The sequence below is a fragment of the Ostreococcus tauri genome, assembly GCF_000214015.3.
Source record: "Ostreococcus tauri WGS project CAID00000000 data, contig chromosome 13, whole genome shotgun sequence".
NCBI lineage: Eukaryota > Viridiplantae > Chlorophyta > Mamiellophyceae > Mamiellales > Bathycoccaceae > Ostreococcus > Ostreococcus tauri.
In genome coordinates this window covers 285,530-302,345 of record NC_014438.2, presented here as the reverse complement: position 1 = coordinate 302,345, position 16,816 = coordinate 285,530, and the positions used below count along the sequence as shown (strand labels likewise).

The 16,816-nt window shown below is 60.1% G+C and overlaps 11 protein-coding genes across 11 annotated transcripts; 5 read left to right on the top strand and 6 right to left on the bottom strand.

The window, feature by feature from the left end:
- Window positions 1–576: 576 nt before the first annotated feature.
- Window positions 577–1,578, bottom strand: OT_ostta13g01760 (unnamed product; the record flags this gene model as incomplete). The annotated part of the gene is made up of 1 exon (XM_003082602.2): window positions 577–1,578. One exon carries the CDS (start codon window positions 1,576–1,578, stop codon window positions 577–579), a length of 1,002 nt encoding a protein of 333 aa, XP_003082650.2.
- Window positions 1,579–1,729: 151 nt separating this feature from the next.
- OT_ostta13g01750 (Protein of unknown function DUF3007) lies at window positions 1,730–2,248 on the top strand (the record flags this gene model as incomplete). Its single annotated transcript, XM_003082601.2, has 1 exon — window positions 1,730–2,248. One exon carries the CDS (start codon window positions 1,730–1,732, stop codon window positions 2,246–2,248), a length of 519 nt encoding a protein of 172 aa, XP_003082649.2.
- Window positions 2,249–2,386: 138 nt separating this feature from the next.
- On the bottom strand, window positions 2,387–3,400 carry OT_ostta13g01740 (unnamed product; the record flags this gene model as incomplete). The annotated part of the gene is made up of 1 exon (XM_022982722.1): window positions 2,387–3,400. The coding sequence occupies one exon, from the start codon at window positions 3,398–3,400 to the stop codon at window positions 2,387–2,389; it is 1,014 nt and encodes a 337-aa protein (XP_022840217.1).
- A 74-nt stretch (window positions 3,401–3,474) lies between these two features.
- Window positions 3,475–3,957, top strand: OT_ostta13g01730 (MaoC-like domain; the record flags this gene model as incomplete). The annotated part of the gene is made up of 1 exon (XM_022982721.1): window positions 3,475–3,957. One exon carries the CDS (start codon window positions 3,475–3,477, stop codon window positions 3,955–3,957), a length of 483 nt encoding a protein of 160 aa, XP_022840216.1.
- A 51-nt stretch (window positions 3,958–4,008) lies between these two features.
- On the bottom strand, window positions 4,009–5,946 carry OT_ostta13g01720 (LMBR1-like membrane protein; the record flags this gene model as incomplete). Its single annotated transcript, XM_022982720.1, has 1 exon — window positions 4,009–5,946. One exon carries the CDS (start codon window positions 5,944–5,946, stop codon window positions 4,009–4,011), a length of 1,938 nt encoding a protein of 645 aa, XP_022840215.1.
- A 173-nt stretch (window positions 5,947–6,119) lies between these two features.
- OT_ostta13g01710 (Protein of unknown function DUF1823) lies at window positions 6,120–6,809 on the top strand (the record flags this gene model as incomplete). Its single annotated transcript, XM_003082599.2, has 1 exon — window positions 6,120–6,809. One exon carries the CDS (start codon window positions 6,120–6,122, stop codon window positions 6,807–6,809), a length of 690 nt encoding a protein of 229 aa, XP_003082647.2.
- A 28-nt stretch (window positions 6,810–6,837) lies between these two features.
- On the bottom strand, window positions 6,838–8,193 carry OT_ostta13g01700 (AIR synthase-related protein, C-terminal domain; the record flags this gene model as incomplete). The annotated part of the gene is made up of 1 exon (XM_003082598.2): window positions 6,838–8,193. One exon carries the CDS (start codon window positions 8,191–8,193, stop codon window positions 6,838–6,840), a length of 1,356 nt encoding a protein of 451 aa, XP_003082646.2.
- A 179-nt stretch (window positions 8,194–8,372) lies between these two features.
- On the top strand, window positions 8,373–9,982 carry OT_ostta13g01690 (Nucleotide sugar dehydrogenase; the record flags this gene model as incomplete). The annotated part of the gene is made up of 2 exons (XM_022982719.1): window positions 8,373–8,391; window positions 8,592–9,982. The coding sequence occupies 2 exons, from the start codon at window positions 8,373–8,375 to the stop codon at window positions 9,980–9,982; spliced, it is 1,410 nt and encodes a 469-aa protein (XP_022840214.1).
- An 85-nt stretch (window positions 9,983–10,067) lies between these two features.
- Window positions 10,068–11,522, bottom strand: OT_ostta13g01680 (DNA photolyase, class 2; the record flags this gene model as incomplete). Its single annotated transcript, XM_003082596.1, has 1 exon — window positions 10,068–11,522. One exon carries the CDS (start codon window positions 11,520–11,522, stop codon window positions 10,068–10,070), a length of 1,455 nt encoding a protein of 484 aa, XP_003082644.1.
- A 287-nt stretch (window positions 11,523–11,809) lies between these two features.
- On the top strand, window positions 11,810–16,069 carry OT_ostta13g01670 (P-type ATPase, phosphorylation site; the record flags this gene model as incomplete). Its single annotated transcript, XM_022982718.1, has 1 exon — window positions 11,810–16,069. One exon carries the CDS (start codon window positions 11,810–11,812, stop codon window positions 16,067–16,069), a length of 4,260 nt encoding a protein of 1,419 aa, XP_022840213.1.
- A 74-nt stretch (window positions 16,070–16,143) lies between these two features.
- Window positions 16,144–16,572, bottom strand: OT_ostta13g01660 (unnamed product; the record flags this gene model as incomplete). The annotated part of the gene is made up of 1 exon (XM_003082594.1): window positions 16,144–16,572. The coding sequence occupies one exon, from the start codon at window positions 16,570–16,572 to the stop codon at window positions 16,144–16,146; it is 429 nt and encodes a 142-aa protein (XP_003082642.1).
- Window positions 16,573–16,816: the final 244 nt, after the last annotated feature.

Here is a 16,816-nt window from a genome sequence, read left to right as displayed (position 1 = left end):
TCTCACGCCCGACATCTTCCGATCGGAAGATGTCGGGCGTGAGAAGGTACCGGGAAAAGGCTACCATCTTCGAAATTGCCCATTCGGCGACTCGCGCGAGATGCGCGGCTGCGACGAGCACCGCACGTCGCGAGATGTGGTGATTCGTTCAAACACACCATACCGGTGTGGTGTAGATCGCCACTAGGGCGCGACGCCGTGCGCGGCGCGCGCGGCGTCGTCGTTCTAGTTTTCCAAATTTTTCCAATTCCATCTTTCCTCACCGACGCGTGCCCGACGCGACGTGCGGTTTCATGGTCGTTTCGACGCGATAGGCCCGTGCGCAGTCATCGCGTGGACGGTTTGCGGGCGTTGCGCGGCGTGTGCGTCGTGGGACGCGCTGGCAACTGGCGAAAATAAAAAAAAAGGGTCCCATCTTCCAAATGCACGAGGTGTGAGAGAACCTTCTGCAAATTTGTGAGAGAACTGGGCGTGGCTAAATCTTGTTTCATTCTTCCGTAGCGAGTTACGAGCGAGTGTGCGATATGTTACATGATTCCTACTTATTCGAATAGACGTTCGAACATTTGAAGTGTCTCATGAACGGCTGCGCTTTCGTTCAAGTATACCTTTACCTCTTACAAGTGAATCCTCGTTGAGGTGTGATCGTTTATGCTCCATGCGCGGCAGCTTTCCAGTCGCGGAGGCGAAGATGTGCATACCAATACCCGAGTCAGATGGTATATTCTCCCTGAACGGTACACTGGTGGTATCGTCCCCGGGCTCGACTTGTCGCTTTTCATTTCCAGCCTCCAATTCTTTCACCGCAACTTTTAACGCCGTCACAGCTTTTTGCCTGCGGATGGGATCCTCCTCGTCAGTGATACTCTGAACCCTTCTCAAAAGTTCGTATATCTCTGCTTGACTGGAAGTGTTTGACTTTCGGATTGTTCCCGTGCCAGAGTTCTCCGAATTCTGCTTCAACCCCCGTGCGTTATCATGGGAAACGCGACGACGTTCCTCGCGTCGGGCACGCAATGCATCGTCGTGCACGACGTTATCGTCTAATTGAAAGGCAGCAAGCGTGTATTGCAAATTAGCCTCGACCATGGCGTGTAACTTAGCAAAGCACAGTACGTCGTTCCGGCCTTCCACGCAGTTACAAGTTAAAAGTTGGTGATGTCTCTGCAGCGCACTCGTTTGAAGCATGTGAAGATTGCTGACTTCGTGCGTTGAACACACCCCCGATGTCGTATTCGTCACTTGAACATGAACGGATGCCAATATCTCGCGCCTCTCTGCGTCACAAAACACCGTGGAGGAGTTTCTCAGTTCAAACCGCAACTTGCCTGATTTGATGAAAGCGCCATACTCCCGCATCTTCGACTGATACGTATTTCGAATATAGTAAGGCAGCCTGTCACGAGTCACGTGCTCTCGCTGAACAAATTCAGGCAGCGCTACGTTTGTAAGGAAATAACAAAGCCAGTCCATGCGTCGCTGCTTCTGCCATCTGCTGTTCTCCTCTGCGTGTGCAAGCTGCTTGATGAAATTGTGATAGGACTCTGCTGTTGACGTGGTATCGATACCGTACTTCATTCCTGCGCGAAAAGCCTTCGCCCATAATGTGTAATTTGGTAACCACTGAACCTAAATGTTCACACACGTATGGGTTTTCTTTTCCGTGCTTTCATTCGAATCGAATCGAATCCCCCCGCCCCGCGTCCGACGCCCCGCACGCGCGCGCGCGATGGCGACGACGACGGTGATGGCGACGACGACCGCGCGATGGGCGCCGCGGACGTCCACCGCGGCGCGCGCGCGGGCGTCGAGCTCGAGACGGACGTCACCGACGGAAAAAGGCGCGAGGGTGACGTCGACGCGGGCGACGACGACGCGCGAGCGACGGCGACGGGTGCGCGCGCGCGCGAGCGAGGGCGACGCAAAGGGTGACGTCCCGTTCGGGTACACGCGCGCGGACGTCATGCTCATCGGTGGTGGCGTCACCGGCGCTGGATTCGCGGCGTACTACGGGTTACAGAGCGCGCTCGGATGGGAGGCGACGCGCGCGGGAAACGCGGTGCAGTTGACGTTCGTGTTCGGGCTCACCGTGGCCTGGGTCGGATCGTACGTCCTCAGAGTGTTTAACAAGGACATGACGTACGTGAAGCAGCTGAAGGATTACGAGGAGGCGGTGATGCAGAAACGCTTGGAAGAGATGCCGGCGCAGGAGTTGGAAAAGATGATGTCCGACTTGGAGGAGAAGTAAACGCGACGAGTCGACGATGCGGCCTCTTTCGGGCGATCGAACCGGTTCGCGATGAGGGGATACATTTCATCGCGGGTTCGAACGCGCATAAATGCAACGGTTTTGATCAAATGTCCTAGTTTCACGACCGTCTTATCCTCACGCCGACTCTCGCGACTCCCCGGACGCGATGCGATCGCTCACGTTGATCATCCCTCGACGCTCGAGAAACGGATATTCGCCCACCCAAACGTCGAGATACGGGAGGTACGCCTCCCGAATCGCCTGGAAGGTGTAGAAATCAGGATCATCCGAGGTGACGATGAGCTCGACGTCCTCGCCGACGTTGATATCCGCGTACTCCGCCTTGAGCGGAACCTTCAGGGGTACGCGCGCACCCGAGTCGTCACCGATGAGTAAATTAAACATCCAATCCACGCTTGACGTCCCACGCGTCTCGATGGGCTCGCACGCGAGTACTTTTGCTCGCCACAGACCTGCGTATTTTGCGCTACGAACCTTGGAGTTTCGCCTCGCCGCGAGCGCCACGGGCGCCCAGAGGAAGAACGTGCACGCTGGGACGGCAATGTATGGAAAGTTATTCACCGTGAGCACCGTCACCAGGAGCGACAGACCGGCGCGCTGGAACAACACGTCGCTGTCTCCCCAGAAGTACCCGTATTGCTCCCCAGTCGCGCCGATCGGAAGCACGCGCTCGTAATCCCTCTGCGTCAGCGCCCACACGTCCGGACGCTCCCCATCCACGCGTGCGCGTCTGCGCGCGCTGTTAAACCCTCGCCGCGCCCCGAATCCATCGTCCGGCCCCCCGCGCGCGCGTCCGCCGTCCCGCGCGCCCCGTCCGCCGTCGTCCCGCTCCCGTCCTCCCGCCGTCGACGACGCCCGTCCCGCGCGCACTCGATCCCCCCACCCATCCGCATCGCTCTCCTCGTCATCTTCCCACGCCCGCGCGCGCGTGCGCGTCCGAACGCGCGCGTTCGAACGGTCGAGCGCGCATGAACGGGCGCCGCCGACGCGCGCGCGATTCCTCGTCTCTCTCCTCATCCGCGTCGCCGCGCGCGGTGAAACCCGCGGGCGATCGCGAGTGAGATCCGTTCGCATCGCGCTCGACCGCGTCGGCGCCCGCGACCGCGCGCGCGCGTGTGCGGGACCCATCGAACTGAATTCGACGCCGTGCGAGCTCGCGCATGCTGACGCCAACGCCGCACTGCGCGACGCCGCGCGTCGTCATGCTCGCTCGGATCACCGCGCCGTCGCGCGCGTGGACGCCCACGTCCCTGTTCTCGCGTCTGGTCTCCTCGCGATGCGCGTCGTCGTCGCGAGAGGGCGCCGCGTACACGCAAAAGCGGACGTTCACCGAGCGAGACGTCGAGACATTCGCGAGCGTCACGGGGGATATGAATCCTATTCACGACGCGCGCGCGAACGCGAGCGCGTGGACGGGTGGGAAGCTGCGCGAACCCGCGGTGCACGGGATGCTCGTCGCGAGCGCGTTCGGGGCGGCGCTCGCGAGGTGGAAACCAGGGGCGGTGTACGCGAGTCAGGAGTTGAAATTTCGAGCGCCGACGCGCGTGGGAGAGGAGATGGAGATCGAGATAGCGTTGATTCGTCAGAGCGGAACGCGAGCGAGATACGAGACGACGGCGCGGAGGGTGAAGTGCGGGACGGTGTGCGTGGACGGCGTGGCGTTGGCGATTTTACCGGAGGAGTAGCGGCAACTTGTAGCGTACGCATTTTGTACAACAAATTGGGAACGTATTCAACTACCGCTCGCGGAAATTCGAGAACATTGAGTCGAGTTTGCTCACCTTGGCTCGTCCGGCGGGAGAACCTCGAGCAGCATAGCGGTTCATACTCTGCTCCGTCGCCGCGGACAGGCGTTGTTTCTGCGTTTCCCAACGCGCATTCGCAGACTCGGGATCGGCGCGGGAGAGCAAGTTACGGTCGTCGCGCGACTCGTCGTCTTCGACCATCGGAAGCCGCTGCTCGTGGACGGTGTGATCCGATATGAACGCTTCGTGCGTTCGTCCGATTTCCCCACCGTCGCTAATTTCGGCCCGCTCTCTGTCAACGATGGATTTGCCCGCCTCCACGCTCTCGTTCTCATCTGCATCACCTGTGAACATGAATCCGTCGGCGTGGAAGACGCGGACGATCTTGTTGAACCAATCTAGAGCGACGGCGGCGCAAAATAAGCCAAGAAACGTTGGCACGATGATGTTGAACTGACCCGCGATCTCTGGAACGTTGCTGGCCATCTTTTTGGAGAACGTCGTCATCTTTCCAGATGAACGAATGACTGGAAGGAGCATCAAGAAGTTGTAAGACAGCGGTGCGGCGTATCTGCACACCAAACTCGCGTTCACCAGCAATGAAATCGAGTCCGTGTTCCTGGGCACGAGCTGATAAAAACTAAACATCCCAAGTTTGAAGAGGGAGTAAAAGGTGCAGAAACACATGTAAAACAGAGGAAACGCCACGACGACTTGCACGGAGTTTAGCACCGACGTGGACTCGTCAGACATCGCCTTTTCTAACATGACGCTGAGGAGTGACACCTGATCTGCCCCCTTCCACACCCTACCGACCCAAATTGTGCTCTCGGCGACGATGATTGACATAGAAAAGAAGGCCAAACCGACGGCGATGCATCGCATGAGAATGGGCGCGACGACGATGTACCAAGTGTACTCCAAGTCGTCCAGACACCTCGCGAGCGGGCCGCTTCGAACGCCTCGATTTGGCGGTCGATGCAAACGCCGCGCTACGCTCATTCTGCTCTGCTCTAGCGCCTCGGCGTGGAACGCTTCCTCGACGGCGATGACGTACTGCGCTCGGGTTCTCTTGTATGCGCGCATGCTCTTCCGCACCGCGCGCCTGAGCGCGACCAAGTCCGAGAGTTCGTCGTAATCATAATCTAGGCACGCCTCTTCTGCGTCGTCCGCGTCGACGTCCGCTCCCGATCCGCGGGTGTTCGGCATCTCCGGCGTCTCGTTTTCGATTATCGTCATCGCCCATCGCAACTCGTGTCTTCTTGGCATCACCCCGCTCGTCGTCGCCACCGCCTTCACCTGCGATGCCAAACGCTCACGATCGCGCGTGAGTGCCCTAGATACCCCCGTGACGCGCCTTAACGCTCGCGAAACCCTTCCACCGTACGACGCTCGACGCCAAATCGACCTCGGCACGTCCACCAATCCGAAACCCATCAACAGCGTCCCCGTCGATATCCCCCACACGTTCGCGAGCACGATTCCGTACGCTCGCATCGTCTCCGCGCTCAACGTCTCCGTCGCCATCATCGCGAACGCCCCGATCGCGCACGCGGCGATCATCACACCCAGATACGCCCCGTTCTCTCGCGCCGCTCTGCGCAATCGCGCCCGCGTCGAGAAATCCCCCGCGTCCTCGTACGACGCGTGCACGGGCAGCGCCACGAACGTCGCGACGTACGTGGACCAATACATCACCTCCCACGCGCGTTCGAGCCCACGCGGGACGCCCGCGCGCGCCCCCACGGTCGCCCGCACGTCCACCGGGACGGTGAAGACGATCGCGAGCGAGAGCATCCACGCCAGGGCGACGTGCGCGCGCGCGACGACGGGCACGGAGACGTCCGCGAACGCGCGCACGCCGACGAGGGCGACGACGGCGGCGACGGTGACCAGAGGCGCGAGCCACGCCGCGGCGGCGTCCGTCATCGATGCGCGCGCGTGCGATGATGGCGCGTCGAGGGCGTGCGTGTCGTACTGTGTGCATGAAACAGCGATCAGTGGATCGTTTCCGATATCTCGCGTCCACACATCCGCCGACGTCGCGCGCGATCCCAATGCGCGTCGCGCGCGGTGGACGAGCGACGCCGATGACGACGCGGATGGCGACGACGCGCGTGGCCGTCGGCGGCGTCTCGAGACGAAGCGCGTGCGGACGCGGGCGTGGACGCGGCGGCGCGACGAGACGCGCGGTCACGGGGAATGAAAACGACGACGACGCGGGCGGGGCGACGCCGTGGGACGACGCGAACGATGGCCCGGACCCGCTCTCGAACGACGTGTTGCTCCGAATCGTTCGAAGCGAAATCGATGACGCGAGCGTGAACAGGTTGGTGTGGAACGCGCTCGGGTATCGGCGCGCGGTGGAGCTCGACGCGGAGACGTTGACGGCGATCGAGGTGTGGACCCCGGACGAGGTGTTTCCGAACTGGAAGAAGAATTATCCCGAGCCGCCGGACGTGATCGGGGTGACGAGGAAGTACGATCCGAAGATTGACGCGCCGGTGAAGGCGGCGTGCGCGGCGCTCACGCGAAGCGTCCCGGAGGAGCACAAGCAAGGGTTGAAAACGACGCTCAAGCCGTTGGGATGGGGCGGGTTTAAAATGGAGGGTTTGACGCCGAACATGACGCGTCGGGCGCAGGTGGCGAACTGGCTGCTGTTCTACAGACGTGAGCTTCGCGGAGTTAGCATCGAAGAGCTCAGAGCTCGGAGAGAGGCGAAGAGGGCGGAGGAGGAGGCGCAGGGGAAGACCGATCGACCGACGGGCACGACGAGGCAGAGCGTGGTTTAGAATGGTCGATTCTCGTGGTTATTTGTTATTAATACGTGAACTCGCCGTACTCACTCTTGACGACGACCTCCGATTTCCCCTCCTTGGCCTCGACGCGACCGACGACGCGGGCGTCAATGTTGAAGCTTTGGCTAATGTCGATGATCTTTTGCGCGTGTTCAGGGGCGCAGTAGAACTCCAGACGATGCCCACAGTTGAAAACCTTGTACATCTCGCTCCACTCCGTGTTGGAGCACTCCTGAATCAGGCGGAAGAGCGGCGGGATGGGGAACATGTTATCCTTGACGACGCGCAGGTTGTCCAACAAGAAGTGTCCAACCTTGGATTGCGCCCCGCCGCTGCAGTGCACCATGCCGTGAATATCTTTGACATCCATCGCGTCGAGGACAGCCTTCACCACGGGCGCGTACGTGCGCGTCGGGCTCAGAACGAGCTTGCCCACCGTCATGCCCGTCTCCGGCTCGACGTCGGTGAGCTGATATTTGCCGCTGTACACCAACGCCTCCGGAACGCTCGGGTCGTACGTTTCCGGGTATTTTTGTCCAACACTCTTCGCGAACACGTCGTGTCGCGCCGAAGTCAGACCGTTGCTCCCCATGCCGCCGTTGTACTCCGTCTCGTACGTCGCCTGGCCGTAGGACGCCAAACCGACGACGACGTCGCCCGCGCGGATGTTGTCGTTGCTAACCACCTGATCCCGTCGCATGCGCGCCGTCACCGTGGTATCCACCACCACCGTGCGCACTAAATCCCCCAAATCCGCCGTCTCACCACCCGTGGACTTCACCCCGACCCCGCACTCGCGAAGCGTTCCCAAGACCTCCTCCGTCCCGTTGATGAGCGCGCTCAAGACGTCGCCCGGAATGAGCGCCTTATTCCTCCCGATCGTGCTCGACACCAAGATATTATCCACGCACCCGACGCACAACAAATCATCCGTATTCATCACGATCGAATCCTGCGCGATCCCTCGCCACACCGACAGATCACCCGTCTCTCGCCAGTACGCGTACGCCAACGACGTCTTCGTCCCCGCCCCATCCGCGTGCATGCACGTGCACCACGCCTCATCCCCGGCGATGTCCTCCACGATCTTACAGAACGCTTTCGGGAACAATCCCTTATCGACCGTCTGAATCGCCGCGTGCACGTCCTCCTTGGACGCGCTCACGCCGCGCGCGGCGTATCGCTCGTCCGGCGTCGCCGCCGCTCGGGTCACCGCGCGCGATCGCCCGCGACGTCCATCGCGCGCGCGAGACGCGCCCACGACCCGGGGGCGCGCGATCGCGCGACACCCGGGCATCGCCCGACGCCGTCGCGGTGTCCCGCGCGACGTGCGCGCGACGCGCGACCGCGATCGCGTCGACGGCGTCGGCTGGGCCATCGCGTCGACGGTGTTTCCATAGTATCACGTCGTTTGCGCCATGTACGCCCGTAGACGGGTGTGTCGTCGTATAGCACGTCCGTGTGGCCCATCAGTGTGCCCACACGGAGACCACGAATGGCGATCGCGCCGAACGCGCGCGCACATCGCGACGACGACGCCGACGGGATCGACGGACGATGGTCACCGTCACGAAGAGTGCGTCGATGCGCACCGTCGCGCGCGGGGGCGGGGCGACGGGGCGCGGGAGCGACGCGCGCGCGATCGGGTGGGGGGTGGATGACGTTCCGGAGGTTTGGTGATCGCGACGTGGGACGCGCGAGGGGAGCGAACGGGCGCGCGTGCGCGCGCGCGATGACTGATGGAAGCGTCTCTCGATGTCGTGCGTCGCGTCGCAGTATGCTGCATCGGCGCCGGGTACGTGGGGGGGCCCACCATGGCGATGATCGCGCAAAAGTGTCCGGATATCGAGGTCACCGTGGTGGACATCTCGCAACCGCGCATCGACGCGTGGAACTCGAGTGAGTTACCGATTTATGAACCTGGTTTGGATGAGATTGTGTTCGCGCGGAGAGGGAAGAATTTGTTCTTCTCCACGGATGTGGAGGGGGCGATTCGTAAGTGCGAGATGATCTTCGTGAGCGTGAACACGCCGACGAAGAAAACCGGCCTCGGGAAGGGGAAGGCGGCGGATTTAACGTACTGGGAACTGGCTGCGAGAACGATCGCGGCGTGCTCGGAGAGCGATAAGATCATCGTCGAGAAGTCCACGGTGCCGGTGCGCACGGCGGAGGCTATCGAAAAGGTGCTTCAACGAAACTGCCCGCACGAAGGCGTTCGATTCGACATCTTGTCCAACCCGGAATTCTTGGCGGAGGGGACGGCGATGACGGATCTCAACGCTCCCGATCGCGTTCTGATCGGAGGTAAGATCGAGAACCCCGAGGGTCAGGCTGCTGTGGACGCTTTGGTCGAAGTGTACGCGAACTGGGTGCCGCGAGCGCAAATTCTCACCGCCAACTTGTGGTCGGCTGAGCTCTCCAAGCTCGCGGCGAACGCCTTCCTGGCGCAGCGCATCTCTTCGATCAATGCCATGAGTGCGTTGTGCGAGGCCACGGGTGCGGACGTCAAGCAAGTGTCCCACGCCATCGGCACGGATTCTCGCATTGGCCCAAAGTTCCTCAACGCCTCTGTCGGTTTCGGCGGTTCGTGCTTCCAAAAGGATATTTTGAACTTGGCGTACATCTGCGAGTGCCACGGTTTGCACGAGGTCGCGAACTACTGGCACAGCGTCGTCGGTATGAACGACTACCAGAAGAGCCGCTTCGTCAGGCGCATGATCTCTGCCATGTTCAACACCATCAGTGGCAAGAAGATTGCCATGCTCGGTTTCGCGTTCAAGAAGGATACCGGCGATACTCGTGAGTCTCCGGCGATCGATGTGGGACACGGACTCATCGAGGACGGTGCCAAGCTCAACATTTACGATCCGAAGGTGGCGGCGGATCAAATTAAGATGGATATGGGTGACGAAGCGATGAAGAGAATCACGTGCTGCACGTCTCACACCGAGGCGTTGACGGGCGCGCACGCTGTGTGCATCATGACGGAATGGGACGAGTTCAAGGAATACGATTGGGAAGCGATTTACGGTGTCATGGAGAAGCCCGCTTTCGTGTTCGACGGGCGTCTCATCTTGGACCACCAGAAGTTGAAGGATATCGGCTTCATCGTATACGCGCTGGGTAAGCCGCTCGATCCGTTCCTCAAGGGCGCCGAGGGTGTATGAGCGAGTTGCTATTCGTTGTGATACAATAAATTTCTACTCTACATAGTCGCAAGTGCGCTTTGCTATAGTATTTATGATGTTTCGCTCACTTACTTCCGCGCGTCTCACTCTCGATGCGTCGCACGTACTCGCCAATGTCAAACTTTCGTTTGCACCCGGCGTAGTTCATATACCGAACCTTGCCGAAGACGGCGCGCTCTTTCCACCCTTGATCGTGCACGCCGGCGATTGACCACATGCATCCGACGTAGCCGTTCGGATCGAGTCCGTCTAAAGCATACGTGTCGTTGAGTTGGATGGCTGTCTCAAGCGCAATTTCCGGAGACGGCGTCCACTCGAGTATCTTCTTTGCCCAGTACATTCTCATGAATCCGTGCATCCTTCCTAGATGATACAGCTCTTTTTGCGCCGCGTTCCATAGTTCGTCGTGCGTCTTTGCCCGCTCGAGCGTAGCGTAGTCGTACACGTACTCACGCTTATCCGAGGCGTGCAGGGCCAACGAGTCTTGCGCCCACTGACTCGCGCCTCGCAACGAATCGTAATCGGGATTGTACAGGCAAAAGTTATCGGAGAGCTCTCTCCTGATGATGAGCTCCTCTAAGTAACTGTCTATCGCCTCGTCGGCGACGATCCCACGAAGCTGCACAGCTTCCCACGCCGCCCTTCTCGGCGCCAACTGCCCGTGATTTAAGTACGGCGACAGACGCGACACCGCTCGAGGGGATGTCGGCTTGTTCCGTTCGCCGTACAGCGCTAATCGATCCGGCAAGAAGGAATCGACGCTCGGATCGAGCAGCGACGCGAGGGCTGCTTTCTCCCCAGGTTTGATCCAGTGCACCTCTGGTACGTGCGCGCCGTTCGCTCGCGCGTCGGCGACGAGCGCGGCCCAATCCGTCTCCATCTGCGCGAGAGATCCCGCGGCCCGAACGACCAAGTCATCCATCACCGTCGGCGCGGTGAGAAATTCATCGAGTTTTTTACGTATCTTCGGCCGAATCGTCCTCGCCGCGTATTCCTGCTTATCGCTCGCCACCCAGGCCGGGACGACGTTGTGCGCGTCCACCTCCACAACCGGGCACTCGAGCGCGCGCGCAATCGTCGCTCGCGTCGCCCGTCCCTCCCTTAGAGGCGTGAAATCACACACCACCGCGCTCGCGTTCACCGCCTCGCACGTCTCTAACACTCCCAGCGCGGCGTCGTCCCCGATCGTCGTCCGCGTCGCCGCCCCGCGTCCGCGCAACGCTTCGTCCAGCTCTCGTCTGCCCTCCAACCCGAACACCGCCCGTCTCGCCCCTCCGATGCCCCGACCGCTCAGATCGCGTCCGACGTGCATCGCGACCACTAAGGGCACCCCAAAACCGTTCGCCATCCGCGTCGCTCGCGCCAGCGCGTCGTTACACGACGTCCGCGCGTCTCGGTCGCAGTAATACACCACCGCGCCGCCCCCCCCCGCGCTCGAGCCATCCGTCCCCCCCCACGCGCACGCCTCCACCCCTCGCGCGTTCAGTCCGCGCGCGCGCCCGTCCTCGACGCCGTCCATCGCGTCCGTCGACGTCTCCGCGCGTCCGCGTCGTCGCGTCGTCCCTCGCCCGCGCGTCCATCGTCGCGTCGTCGCGCGCGTTCGCCATCGCGCGTGCGCTACGGACGACGACGACGACGACGACGACGCGACGACGCGGACGAGCATCGCGCGCGCGCGTCCGCCGAGCATGCGCGCGCGATGTGCGGGGACGTCCGAGGGATTCATTCGAGCGCGAGGACGCGGCGGATCGCATCGCGTCCGCCGCAGATCGCGTCGCTCGTCCACCGCGCGCGCGCGAGAGCGGGATGTCCCGGGCGGAGCGATGCGTGATCTCGGTCCCGCCCCACGTCTCGAGCGCGAGGACGCGGCGACGCCGGGCGACGCCGTTCGGACGCGTCGCCGTGCATCACGTCCCGTTCATCCTCTTGTACGTGGTGACGTTGAAAAGGTGTTACGAGACGAGTGGGAACCCCTACGCGGTGGCGCTGCGGCATCACCTGGATGCCGGGTACGATCCCGCGGTGTTGGACGCGGTTGGGGTGACGAAGAACGACGTTGGGGGGAAGACGCGAGACGAGTGGGGCGGGGCGAGTAAAGACGCGAAGGAAAACGAGTGGGATCTCGGTGCGCGCGAAGACGAAGCGAACGATGAAGAGAGGGAGAGTGAGGCGGAGGAGGTGAAGTATGAGGTACCACCGACGCTTCCGGCGAAGTGGTTGCCGGATTTCCCGGACGTCTTGGCGTTCGCCGCCGTGGCGTTCGCGCACGCGCTGTTGCTCTTGGCGCAACACTGGAGCGTTCGCGCTCGATGCTTCGTGCAGTACGGAAGGTCGAGTCGCGTCACGGAGGGGACATTTCTGTTGATCACGCCGCATCAGCATCAGGGTAAGCCGGAGATCGTTCCGGTCTCGCGCCTGCGGGTGTTCGAGCAGGATGGAAGCTTGCGAACCATGCTGTGGTGCGTGTTCCAGCGCCAGCGATACGAGTACGTCGAGGTCGAGTGGGACGAGCGACGTGGGAAGGGTCGCGGCGAGCTTCGAGAGATCGAAACTCCTAAGAGTCTCCCGCTCTCGTCCTACGTTAAGGCAAAGGGACTCACCGCGGATGAGGTGCACCACGCACACGAGCGTTTCGGAAATAATGCCCTCAAGGTGAATGTGCCGACGTTTTGGGAGCTGTACAAGGAGCAGCTCACGAGTCCAGTCACTGTATTCCAGATCTTTACCGTTCTTCTCTGGCTTATGGACGAGTACTGGAAGTACGCACTGTTCAGCGCGTTGAGCCTGGCAATTTTTGAAGGCACGACAGCCTTCTCGCGTCAAAAGAACGTCGCCACTCTGCGAGGTATGGGTCAGCAGGCGGAAAGAATCATGGTACGACGCAGCGGCGTTTGGGAAGAGCGCTCTACCGAGGAGCTGTACCCAGGAGACGTCATCTCTCTCAAGCGTAGAGGCGGCGATGAAATCACTGTCCCATGCGACTGCGTGCTCCTCTCTGGATCTGCAGTCGTTAACGAGGCGAGCTTAACAGGAGAGAGCGTTCCGCAAATGAAAGAGTGCATCAATCCGGAGGTGTCCAAGGACCAACCTCTCGATATGAATGGCGTCCACAAGGTGCACGTCCTCTACAGCGGCACGAGTTTGATGCAGCACTCAGCGAAGACGGACAGCGAGTCTGTGAGCGTCACGATCAAGACGCCGGATGGTGGATGCCTTTGCTACGTTGTGCAGACGGGATTCTCGTCCACTCAAGGTAAGCTGATGCGCATGATGGAATTCAGCAGCGAGCAAGTCACGGGCGACGCCAAGGAGACGCTCATTCTTTTGTTCATCCTCCTCGTGTTTGCCTTGGCGGCGAGTTACAACGTCTATGTGCAAGGTGTGAAGGATGGCAAGCGAAGCCAATATGAGCTCGTCCTGCGCTGCATCATGATCATCACGAGCGTTGTGCCCCCTGATCTTCCGATGCAAACTGCTTTGGCCGTGAACACGGCTCTCATCTCGCTGGTTAAGTCCCAAGTTTATTGCACGGAACCCTTCCGAGTTCCCGTGGCTGGTAAAGTAGATTCCTGCTTGTTCGACAAGACGGGGACCATCACGAGCGATCGTCTCGTGGCCGAGGGGATTCTTTGTGATTTGAAGAAGGGAGCCGAGCTCAAAAAGCCGGTTGAGGCGTCGCAAACCGCTTCCATTGTCATCGGTGGTTGCCATGCTCTTCTTCAGATTGATGGAAAGATGTTTGGCGACCCTCTCGAAAAGGCCGCTCTGCTGGGTATCAAGTGGAAGTACGATCCTGCGACTCACACCGCAACACCGAAGATTGATGATAATATCACGAGATCGTGGGGCGGCGAGGATACGACATCGGTGAAAATTTTGGTGCGCAACCACTTTGCGTCGGCTTTGCAGCGCATGAGCATCATCGCTGACGTCAAAAGTCTTTCGATCTCGGGTCGATGGTCTCTGGTGAAAGGATCGCCCGAAATGATCAAAACTCTCCTGAAGAGCGTCCCGGAAGGATATGACGCGGCGTATCGCAGCTTGGCGGAAGAAGGCATGAGAGTCATTGCCCTGGCGCACAGAGAGTTGAGTGAAGACGAAAGCGCTCGAGTCGGTTCGCAAAACTCACCGTTGACGCGCGATGAGGCGGAATCCAACCTAGTTTTCGATGGTTTCTTCGCGTTTGCGTGCAGGGTACGAGCGGATTCCGCAGAAGTCATCCACGCCCTGAAGGCAGCCTCGAACAATGTGATGATGGCGACTGGTGACGCCACTCTCACCGCGCTGCACGTCGGGAATGAAGTCGGTATCGCCCGTGGCGGCCTCGATGGGGCTCTCATCCTGGCCCGCGGCGAATCTGATAAGTTGGAATGGCAGTCTGCGCGCGTAAACGCCAAGGGTCACCCGGAGAAGACGTTCCCGTATGAGAGTTCATCCATTCCTGAACTCGCTGAGAAGTACAGCTTGTGCGTGACTGGAAAAAGCCTTAACGCCGCCGCAGTGGCGCCAGGAGCTTTGTGGGAGAACCTGGATCAGATTAGTATCTATGCTCGTATGTCCCCTGACGATAAGGAACGGGTTCTGAAGAGCTTAAAGACGCAAGGGAAGCACACGCTGATGTGCGGTGACGGAGCGAATGACGTCGGCGCATTGAAGCAGGCGCATGTCGGTGTTGCCCTCTTGAGCGGTTTCGGTAGCGCGAACACGACGAAGGTCGAAGGTGCTGAGACGATGGTGACGACGACCGAAACCTTTGCTGAGAAGATGGCTCGCGTAAAGGAGCAAGCTGAGAAGATGAAGAAGGAGAAGGAAATTGAGAAACAGGCGCAGATGAAGGACAGGGCGGAGTTGCAGGTGCTTCAGACCCAGTGGTACGAGGAAGAACTCGCAGCTCGCACGGCGGCCGGCGAATCCTGGGCTCAATTTAACGCCATGAAGTCGGCGACGCAGCGCTTGGTCGCTGAGGCGAAGCGCAGACAGGCTGCTAGACAGAAGGTTGCGGGCACCGGGCAGTCACTCCAGCAAGTCTGGCAAGAATTGGAAGAGACTGATGGTGAAGTACCAAAGGTCAAGCTCGGCGACGCTTCCATGGCTGCGCCGTTCACGAGCCGCGCACCGAGTATTAAGGCGACGGCGGACATCGTTCGTCAAGGTCGGTGCACGCTCGTGTCGGCCATCCAAATGCAGCAAGTCTTGATGCTGAGTTGCCTCATCTCGGCATACTCGCTCTCTGTGTTGTACTTGGACGGGATTCGCAACAGCGAGAACCAACTCATGGCGTCCGGTACGGCGCTCACTGTGGCCGGTCTCGCGTTTTCGTACGCCACTCCGGTGCACACGTTGAGCTCTGTCCGTCCCCTTAGATCGATCTTCCACCCAGCCAACTTCCTCTCCCTTGTTGGCCAGCTCATCATCCACATCGGCGCAATGGTCTACGCAGTCCACCTGGTCAAGTCTACCACGGGCGAAGAGACTTCTTTCCCGACCCTGGAAAAGGTCGCGGTTGTGAGTGAGGCAGTCAAGAAGGCGGCAAATGAAACGCAGCGAAGTTTCTGGGAGCAGGGTCCTCCGTTTGAGCCGTGCCTTTTGAACACCGTCGTCTTCCTCGTCGACACCGTCCAACGAGTGTGCGTCATGCTCGTGAACTACAAGGGACGTCCCTTCATGCTCGGCGCCCTCGAGAATAAGTCTCTCATCACCTCCATGCTCTCCATGGTCATCGGTTCCTTCGTGTGCGCGTTTGAAGTCGTGCCTTGGTTGAACAACAAGTTGCAGCTTGTTTCAATGCCGGACAACGTGTTCAGATACAAGGTTCTCGGCATCCTCGCCGGTTCAGTCGTTGGTACCATTGGATGGGATTCGCTCATGTCGTTCATCTTCGCCAGACACATTCTCGTCGCTTCATACCGCGATACTATAACCGCGTTACCCAGTTTTCAAGACATGATTCCGTTCATTCGCCGCGGCGTTGCCATCTCAATCTTGTTGGTTGCATACGTCTGGAGCGAAGGAAATGTGTTCATCGCGGTGTTCGGGATCCAGGCGTACAGACGTGGTTACATTTGATGCGTTGGTTAGGACTCTAGACGAACTAATGATTGATTGATTTCTTACTATCATCTACGTAAATACGCCCCCATCTAAGCGACCGTGCGCCTCTTCGATTTCTTCAACTTCTTAGAACGCTTCTTCTTCGGCTTGACGACTTTGTCGGACAACTTCGTCAACGGTTTCCGTCCGAGCGGGGCGCCGCCGAGCAAGGTCCCGAGCTCGAGCCTCCCCGTTGCCACCGCCCCCCCGATCATCGCCACTCCGACCAAGAAGAGCTTGACCAAGTTATTCGACAGCAGCCCGCCGACGCCGCTCCCGTTTCGCCCTGGCGGCGGTCCCCCGCGCTTCCACGCCTCAGGCATCTCCCTCGTCCCGAACGGTCGCTTCGTCCTCTTCTCCACGAGCTGCGCCGCGATATCCGGCCGCATCACGTCCACCTCCTCGGGCGAGTACCCGAGCTCGTTGACGAGCACAGAGCGCTCAGCGCTGGTAATCATGAATTTCACCGAGGATCCCATGGTTGACGGTTGTGTACTTGATGATTTCTCTGTCGTCGCTCCGTGTGTTCGTTCAGTCGCTTGGTGTCAAGGCGACGCGCGCGTGTTACGCGCTACGATGCGCGGCGACGTCGAAGGGTGCGCGTCGTGAGGTGACGAGCGTGGGGACTTCGTCTTCAACGCGGAATAGTTGAAGCGGCTGGCTCCCCGGGCACACGGGTCAGTACAACTTTTGATTTAACGTTACAACAGTAAGAGCGGTGCG